The following is a 10,375-nucleotide window of genomic DNA, read 5'->3' as shown; positions in this document are numbered from 1 at the left end:
TTCTATCCTCTGTTCTGAGATTTCACATGAAATACTGGCATTCACGACTTGGTTTTTTTTTAGAGAAAATTCACTTGGTGACTGTTTTGGCCCACCCCCCATCTGAGCTCATTGAGTGATACACGAAATGAGGCTTGTATAGGTTCTTTTCGTTCCTATTTTTTTGGTGCTCTGTTCTCGCCGTTTCTCCTGTTTTTGGTTCGCGATGGAAGGCGAGCATTCTTTCTGGAGGTCGCCAGGCCGCCCCCACTTGCTCCGCCCACGCGCGCCTGCACCAGCCACTATGGCGGCAGCGCCTTCTGGAGGTCGCCAAGCCGTCGCCACCTGTTCCGTCTACACGCGCGCGCGCCCACACCAGTCACCACGGCGGCTGCACCCTCAGGACGTCGCCAGATCGCCACTGCGGCTTCTCTCTTCGTCGCGCCGCCGCAGCCTCTCTCTCTTCCCCGCGCCGCCGCTGCTCCGTTCTTCCCTGCGCTGCCATTGTCCGCCGGCAGCGCCACCGCTGCCATAGCTCGCAGCCGCGCCGTCGTCTTCGTCTGGAAGGGCGAGATCCGGAGTTGTCCTCGCGCCACCAAGGCTCAGGAGCCGTCCACCTCGCCTGGAGAATCCACGCCTCGGTGCTCGTGGCTGCTGCCGCCGCGAGGAGGTGGCTGCAGATGTAGCAGCCATACGTGGGGGAGCTAGGAAGAAGATGGAGCCCAAAGCCCATTTCTAACCCCTTAGCCCATTTCCCTTCCAGGCCCATTTTTTTGAAATCCATGTTATTATTATTGGAAGCCATTTTTGAAGCCCAAGGCCTATTATTATTTTTATTATTATTATCATTAACTCTTATTACTATTATTATTATTATTATTATTAACCATTATTATTATTATTATTTCAATTGTTATTATTATTAATTATTATTATTATTAATTATTGTTATTATTAGCTATTATTATTATTATTATTTCAATTATTATTATTATTGACTATTATTACTATTATTATTATTATTATTTCAATTGTTATTATTATTAATTATTATTATTATTAATTATTTTATTATTAGCTATTATTATATTATTATTATTTCAATTATTATTATTATTGACTATTATTACTATTATTATTATTATTATTATCAACTGTTGTTATTATTATTATTTCAATTATCATTATTATTATTATTATTATTATTATTATTATTATTATTAATTATTGTTATTATTAGCTATTATTATTATCATTATTATTAAGTCTTATCCTATTATTATTATTATTATTATTATTATATTATTATTAACTATTATCCTATTATTACTATCACTATTATTATCATTATTATTGCTATTAATTCAACTTTCAAAATTTTGTTATCATTATTATTTCAAAACCGTATTAATTATTATTATTACTACTATTATTATTATTTCAAAATATTATTATTATATTATTATTATTATTATTTCAAAATCTTATTATTATTATTTCTTGTTAATTCAACTTTTAAAATATTATTCTTATTATTGCTATTAATGCCACATTCAAAACCTTATTATTGTTATTATTGTTCTTATTAATATTATTATTATTATTTTAAAATCTTATTATTATTATTTCTTGTTAATTCAACTTTTAAAATATTGTTATTATTATTATTATAAATTCAACTTTTAAAATATTATTCGTATTATCGCTATTAATTCAAACTTCCAAAACCACTATTATTATTATTAATATTAATTCAATTTTTAAAACCTTATTATTATTATCATTATTTCAAAATCTTATCATTATTATTGTTATTATTATGATTATTAATGTTATTAACTTAACTTTCAAAATCACACTATTATTATTATTATTAACTCAACTTTTAAAAATCTTACTATTATTATTGTTATCAATTTAACTTTTAAAATATTGCGATTATTATTATTATTATTTATTCAATTAAAATATTCTCATTATTATTCTTATTATTATTATTAACCCGAACTCTCAAAATCTTATTACTGTTAAAATATTATTATTATTATTATTATTAATCCAACTTTTAAAGTATTATCATTATCATTATTAACGGATTATTATCATTATTATAATTAACGAATATTATTATTATTATTGTTAGCGGATATTATTATTACCATCATTATCATTATTAACGGATCATTATTATTATTATTATTAACGGATATTATTATTATTATTATTATCATCATTATTAACGGATATTATTATTGTTAGCAGATATTATTATTACCATCATTATCATTATTATTATTAACGGATATTATTATTATTATTATTATTATCATTATTAACGGGTATTATTATTATTAATGGATATTATTATTATTATTATTAACGACATTATTATTATTTTAATTCCTATTATTATTATTATTATTTTAATTCCTATTATTATTATTATTATTATTATTATTATTAACGGATATTATTATTATTATTTTAATTCCTATCACTATTTACTACTATTATTATCGATATTGTTATTATTATAAGCAAAGCCTATTTCCCATCTCCTAAGCCCATGTCCGCCCTAGCCTAAACCCTTTAACCCCTTTTAAAAGCCTATTATTATTAACCCATTTTCAAAACCCATCTTAAAGGCCCGGACCCTAAAAACCCCTTTTAAGCCCATTTCCAAACCTCAACCCATTTTCAAAGCCCAAGGCCCATTTCCAAACCTCAACCCATTTTCAAAGCCCAAGGCCCATTTCCTACCTTTAGCCCATTTTCAAAGTCTATTGTTATTATTATTAATGTTATTATCCTTATTATTATTATTATAAATTAAACTTTATTATTGTTGTATTTATTATTACTAATTCAATTTTTAAAATCTTACTATTATCATTATTTTTAATTCAACTTTCATAATCCCATTGTTATTATTACTATTATTATTATTATTATCATTATTAATTCAATCTTTCAAAATCTTATTATTGTTATCATTTTTATTAATTCAAACTTTCAAAACCTTATCATTATTATTGTTATTAATCCAAACTTTCAAAATTCTATTATTATTATTATTATTATTATTATTATTATTAATTCAAACTCTCAATATCTCTATATTTTATTATCATCATCATTATCATTAATTCACGCTTTCAAAATCTTATGCTTATCTTTATTATTAATCCAACCTTTTAAAATTTATCATTAATATATTATTATTACTATTATTATTAATTCCACTTTCAAAATCTGATTCTTATTTTTATTATTAATCTAATCTTTTAAAATCTTATTATTATTATTATCATTATTAATTCAAAAAAAATCTTATTATTATTACCATTATTAATTCAACTTTTAAAATCTTATTATTATTGTCATTATCAATTCAACTTTTAAAATAATTATTATTATTATTATTATCATTATCATTATTATTAGTAGTATTATTAAAAATCTATACTCTCTCTCAGTTCAATTTCCTAATATTATTATTGTTATATTTATTGTTGTTATTATTAAAAATCTATATCCTCACAATTTAGTTTCCTAAAGTTCATTTCTTACTATTATTAAAAATCTATATTCTCGCAGTTCAATTTCCCGAAATTCATTCCTTGTTATTATTATTATTACAAATTCAATTTTCAAAACCCATACCCTTGTAGTTTAATTCCCTAAAGTTTTTTTTTATTTTCTCTAGCAAATTTCATTTTAATTGTCGAAGCTCTAATCTTTTAAATTTAAGCTCCAAAAATCCAATTTTCACTCGAATAGTTTTAATTCCATTTCGATTCCTAAATAATCTTCCGTTCTTCTTGATTTTACATAGGCAATAGTGAATTCTTCTTAATCCTAAAACACGGAATTTGTGAGACTAGCTCCTGAGTAATAAATCGGGCTTTGGTGGGGGCCCTATGTTCGATCTCTTTCGATTTGTCAACTGTTGTGCTTAGTGTATTTTGCTTGAGCTTCGTTTTGCGCTCCGATATGCATGAGCTATATTTTGTATTCATCAATTGTGCACTAATTCTGTTTCTTGATAGCGCATTATGGCTCATGACCGAGGTACGCATCCATTCCCATTCTAGTCAATCCATATTGCGTGTTTTGATTCTCATATTGTGCATGATTTAGGTGGGTATCCATTGACTTTCCCGTTGATTGCCATGATTGCTTCATTTTATTAGTAGAGACCCGACTTTAGGGACTTAGAGGGGTGCTACGGTCGCTACCGTACCTTCCCGATAAGTAACCTGACCCCCGAACCCGATCCGGTTTTTTCACAGACCACCTTTTCCGAAACAAGGAGTCACACTTAGGGTTTTTCTTTCTTATTTTGTTTACCCTTTTAAAAATAAAACAAAAATAAGTGGCGACTCCAAGTCATTTTTAATCAATAAAAATCATTTTTCAAACAAAAATCGAGCTCACCATCGAGTGGGAAACGCATGAGCCGAAATGCGAAGTCCACAATATGATATTGGTGTGATAATTGGTATAATATTTATTTATATTAAAAAAATTATAAGTGATGCAAATAATTTTCAAAATGGAATATATTTTTTAATTCAAATAAAGTGTGAATCTAAAAATTATTATATATTTACAATATCAAGTTAATTGAAAAAAAATTCAATTAAAAAAAAAAACTCCCAAACATATTTTTTGTTTTACTTGTTCTCAAAAAAATATTTTTTTGTTTTTCAGAACAAAAATTGTTTTTCAAAATTCAGTTACCAAATGCAATTTTATTTCTAAAAACATAAAAAACTGTTCTTAAAAACTATTTTCTAGAATAATTTTCAAAAATATTTACCAAATTAACCCTTAGTTTCTAAATATAATTTTGTTTATGAAAACATTTAAATATATTCTTAAAAACTTTATTAGAGAAATAATTTCCAAGCGTAGCCTAAGGGTATATTTGGGAATATTTCTTTGAAGTTTTCTACAACAAAAGTTTGTTTGGAAACTCGAAATATTTTCAACATATTTTATGTTTTTTTTTTAAAATATTTTTTTAAAAATAACTTTTATCCATAATACTTTATTTTTCATCATTCTTTATATTTATATAATTATTTTTTAAAATAGCTCTTTAGAAACAAGTGAAAATGTCTTAAAACAAGTAAAATGCATTTTTTTTAAAACTAGATATTTTTCAAAAACATTCTTCAAAATCTGTTGTGAGAATAATTGACAACCAAATGTGTTTTTATATTTTCTTTGTTTTAAAAAACACAAAACTGCTTTTAAGAATAGTTTTGAAATATAACGTAAAGGTTATTAGGGTAACTAACTAGAATTTCTTAAAACTTAATTCTTATCCATGAACATGAAAAGTGATTTAAGCCCTCTTTTATAAAGTTTTTTAAATGCTACAACAACAAATTTTAAGGATATTTGGTCAAACTCTATCACATTTATTTATTTATTTAGTTATGTCAACTTAGGAATGGTAATGGGGTGAATTGTTATGGGTGCAATAATTTGTATCTTACAAAACTAAATTATAAAAAATTATTATATTTATTTATCTATAAATTATATTTATTTTAATATAATTAAAAATCTATGTTGATGAGAATTGATTTAAAGTAAGCAAAGTGGTGTCGAGCCTAATTTGTTCTATTGTGATTCTTATATCTGCTTTCTCTTTGATAGGAAATTAGGAAGTAAAAGAAAGGTAAATCCTGAGCGAAACCTAAACCTTGGAGTCAAAATATGGTATTGATATGATTGATAAAATATTTAAAAAAAATTTAAAATCAGAATTCTAGTAATAGTTTATATTGATTTGTTTTTAATAAATTAATTTGACAAAAAAACTTAAATAAGTATTTTATAATTTTGGAATCTTTAAATGGGCTTCATTTTGAGGGTGGGAAAGAAATTCGAAAACATTGGGCCCGGAATGAAAAAGTTGCCATGGTGCTAGGCCCATCAAGCCCAAAAAAGATCCGGGCCCGTGTCTTGTTGGTCATGGACTCATGGTCACAATCACAGTCCCTCTCATCCGTGTTGGACTAGGTGTCATTGCTCATTCAGTTTTTCTCTCTTTCTTCCTGGATGCCGCGAATCGAGACGGAATCCAAATTCCAAGCATGAAAACGTAGGAATCCAATTCCTAAGGATCATAAACAGCTATGGCAAATCATTCCTCATCATACCCAATCCTCTGCGCTTCCTTCAATCAAGATACAAGGTACTACTACCCTTTCTCTTATTTCTTCTTCATTTTTATTTTTTTCTTTTCCCTATTTTTTTAGGCTTTTTGGGAATCTTTTCTATTGAAACAAACAGAGAATTTTGGTATTTTTGAATTTCAGTTACTTTGCGATTGGCACGAGGGATGGATTCAAAGTGTTCGATTCCGAAACAGGGACTCTACGTTACGAGCGAGGCAAGTTTTTCAATATTAGTTCATATTCCTTGTTTTTATTTGTTTATTTAATTTACATTTGTTTTTTAAGTTTTGTTGAATCGAATTTTAGCGTTCAGTTAGTTTTTGTGAATCGGAAACGGATGAATTTCTGTGCTAATTTGAGTTACGTTTTGATTGAATATTACTTTTGAAGTTCAAAAGGTGTTTATTGAAGATATTGGAACAGGAATGTTGTAGAAAATTGCATGTATATGGTAACAGCCTCCCGCTCACGGTGACAAACTGATAAATGTCAAATTTATCTTTGATTTTCATAAAACAAATGGAGCCTGCATGCATCCGGTTTATTCAATAATTCTTTAATATCTGGAAATTCCCAACTTTCCGGGTGTGATAAAAAATATTTCCCTTTTTTCTTGAAATATCATTTACTTTTCTTGGCTTTAATTTCATTTTGGATTTTTGTCTGGACTTCTCCAATATTTTCCTGGACAACTCCCAATTTCGAATATATTTGAGTTTGAATATATCTGAGGCTGAATGCTATTTCCAAATGCCATTTTTGTGACTGTGCTTCCCACTGATCAGTGCTAAGGAGTTAAATAGGTGATTTTTGTTAAACTACAAGGGATAGGAGAAGAGAATTGCTATATACTGCACCCCTATGATAACCCAAATACTCAAATTACAATGATGCCCTCACATAATCTTTAACACTCCCCCTTAAGCTGGAGGTTGGAGCATAGGAAATTTTAATGGTTATCTTGGAACCAAATGATAGAAACAGATTTTTTGAAATGCCCTTTGTAAATAGGTCTCCAAGTTGGTCTTTTGATCTAAAATATTGAAGTGGATTGTTTCTCATCACAACTCCTTGAATGAAATGGCAATCCATTTCAATATGTTTATTTGCTCACAAAACCTAGGACTACTTGCAATATACGTAGATGCTTGACCATCAAACAGCATAATCATAGGGTTTTAGTTTCAAGACCTAGTTATTTCATAACACTTTGTATTCACATGAGCTATAGCACAATGCTGGGCCTCAACACTAGATCTGGTCATAGCATTTTGCTTCTTACTTTTCTAGGTTACCAAATTACCTCACACAAAAGTGTAATATGCACTAACAGATTGCCTGTCAGGTTCAGAATTGACCTAATGAGCATCTGAAGAATTGAAAATATCAAGTTCAGTATGCTTCTTATACAAAATATCCACTCCAACTGTTCCTTTTAGGTATGTGAGAAAATGGCAAACTGCATCCCAGTGCACTTGTTTAGGACTTTTCATATATTGTCAAACAACACTCACAACAAAGGTAATATCAGGACATGTCATAGTTAAATATATGAGTTTTCCAACAAGACTTCTATACCTTCTTGTATCAGCAAAATCTACATCACCTACTCCTTTCAATTGTACATTAGGATCCATGGGTGTATTTACAGGTTTGGATCCTAACAAACTAGCCTTAGTAAATTTTGCATTGATATTCTTGCTAAGAGCACCTCTATGCCCAAAAAATATCTAAGCAACCCCATGTCTTTAGTTTGAAAATTATTTTTCAACTATGTTTTCACCTTTTCAACTCCACACAAATCACCTTCAAATACAAGGATATCAACATACAAAATTAAAATCACCATACCTAGTCATGTATTCTTCACAAAGACTGAATGATCTCAGTGGCGACTAGAAAAACCAAGAGAGGTTAGTAATCCACTAAGCTTATCAAAGCATTCTTGAGGGGATTGTTTGATCTCATATATGGCTTTTTAAAAATACACACCTTTCTTGACTCCCTCTGAGCAACAAACTTAGACTTCTTTTGGAAAATACTATATGGAAAGTGCATTTTTGACACCAAGAAGATATAAAGGCCAATCAAAGTAACCAACATCATATGTCTACAAAGAGGGAAGTCGAAATTGGCCTTTATATCAACTTGGTGTCAAAAATGCACCAACCTTTATATCAACCTTTTGTTTGCTGATGATACCCTCCTTTTTTGTGAGGATGATGTAGAGCAGCTGAATTTTTGGAAATGGATTATCATGTGTTTTGAATTGGTGTCAGGCTTGAAAATAAATCTGCAAAAAAGTGAATTTATTCCGGTAGGGGAGATAGTGGATGTGAATAGAGCAACTTCTCTTTTTGGGTGCAGAGTAGGAAAGCTTTCCACGTCTTATCTAGGATTACCCCTTGGGGCCCCTAATAGGCATTGTGGTGTTTGGGACTCTATTGAGGAGAGGTTTAAAAGGAAATTAACTGTTTGGAAAAAACACTACCTTTCCAAAGGAGGAAGACTTGTCCTTTTAAAGAACACTCTTTCAAATCTCCCTATTTATTTTATGTCCCTCTTTGTTATTCCTAGAAAAGTGAGAATTGTATTAGAGAGAATTCAAAGAGACTTTTTGTGGGGAGATTTGGGAGATAGGAGCAAGATCTATGGTAAAATGGTCAGATGTTTGTAAGGCTAAAAATTTTGGAGGCTTGGGAATAAGAAGATTGCATAGCCTCAATCAAGCTTTGCTATGCAAATGGCTATGGAGATTCTCTGTTGAGCATGATAGTTTGTGGAGGAAGATCATTTGTGGAAAGTTCGGGGAGGTGGAGGGGAGTTGGACTACTGAGTGTGGAGGGAGTTATTTGGGATGAGCCTTTGGAAGGACATTAGAAAAGGGTGGGAAGAGTTTATTGCTAGAACTACTATCCATATAGGAAATAGTAGTCGTACAAGCTTTTGGTGGGACATGTGGGCAGGGGACTTCAAGCTAAAAGATTTTTACCCTACCATTTTTGGGATAGCTTCCCATAAAAATGCTACAGTTGTAGAATCTTGGAAAAGAGAAGGGGATGAAGGGGGGTGTTGGGAGGTTCATTTTAGAAGACCTTTCCAAGATTGGGAGGTGGAGGAGGTGACCCGCTTTTTGGGTTCTCTTAACCCGTTAAAAGTGCAAGAAGGTGAGGACACTTTATGTTGGAAAGAAGATAGGAGAGGACTTTTCCGTGTCAAGTCTTATTATTGTTCTCTAGGTGGGGAGAATAATTTTGTTTTTTCGGGGAAGGAGGTTTGGGGATCCCATGCTTCTCTTAGAACTTGCTTTTTTGCTTGGGAAGCTGTTTGGGGGAAGATCCTAACTATAGACACCTTAATGAAGAGGGGATGACAAATGGTCAATAGATGTAATCTATGTAAAGAGAGTGGAGAATCAGCTGATCACATCCTAATTCATTGCGTTAAGACAAGAGAGCTTTGGACCTTTTTATTAACCCTCTTTAGAGTGACTTGGGTATTTCCAGATTCAGTAAGAAATCTCCTTCTTCAATGGAAAGTTAAGGGGTTGCAAAAGAAGATTAGAGCAATGTGGCACTTGGCTCCCATTTGTTTGTTTTGGTGTATTTGGAAAGAGCGTAATCGAAGAACCTTCAAAGAGGAAGATCTTTCCGACCAGGGTTTAAAGAATCTCTTCTTTTGGACTCTTTTTGACTGGACTAGGGATTCTTTGGAGCTGGATTTTCCCTTTATGTTGATTTTCCTTGATACTCTTTTTTGTGGTTAACTTTGCTTTGTTTTGTTTGTTGTCTTTCTTTGGTTGAGGTGTGTGTGACTTGTTTCTATGTATACAACCTGTATATGTAGGGCGTGCCCCCTCCTTTTTTGGCGCTTATTAATGAATGCTCTTGTTGTCCATCAAAAAAAAAAAAAAACATCATGTCTACATATATCCCTTGGAAACTAGTCGCTTTTTCAACCTCTTAATAGTATCATTTGGATGGTATTTGAAAATAAAGACCCACTTCTAACCAACAATTTCTATTTTTCATGGTAAAGTAGTTAAACCCCATGCGTCACGGTTCTATAATACTTTCATGTCTTCTTCCATGGCTACTTTCTAGCCAAGATGAGAGAGCTTCCTGGTAAGTCTTAGGAATAGCAATAGTAGACAAAGAAGTAAAGATTGAAAAGGAAAAGAAAAATGAGCAAAATTAGGGTAT

The 10,375-nt window shown here is 30.8% G+C and overlaps 1 protein-coding gene across 3 annotated transcripts in view; it reads left to right on the top strand.

Annotated features, from left to right (window-relative positions):
• The first annotated feature begins 6,006 nt into the window (after positions 1-6,006).
• Positions 6,007-10,375, top strand: part of LOC117925078 (autophagy-related protein 18b-like) — a 34,003-nt gene continuing 29,634 nt past the window's right edge. For all 3 annotated transcript variants that reach the window (XM_034843908.1, XM_034843907.1, XM_034843906.1), the window contains exons 1-2: positions 6,007-6,190; positions 6,315-6,388. In XM_034843908.1, the coding sequence (XP_034699799.1) occupies positions 6,338-6,388 (51 nt within the window). In that variant the 5' untranslated portion in view covers positions 6,007-6,190; positions 6,315-6,337. The remainder of the gene's footprint in view (positions 6,191-6,314; positions 6,389-10,375) is intronic.

The sequence above is a fragment of the Vitis riparia genome, chromosome 11 (assembly GCF_004353265.1).
Source record: "Vitis riparia cultivar Riparia Gloire de Montpellier isolate 1030 chromosome 11, EGFV_Vit.rip_1.0, whole genome shotgun sequence".
Lineage (NCBI taxonomy): Eukaryota > Viridiplantae > Streptophyta > Magnoliopsida > Vitales > Vitaceae > Vitis > Vitis riparia.
The sequence above is the reverse complement of the archived record's forward strand: the minus strand, read 5'-3'. Positions and strand labels throughout refer to the sequence as shown.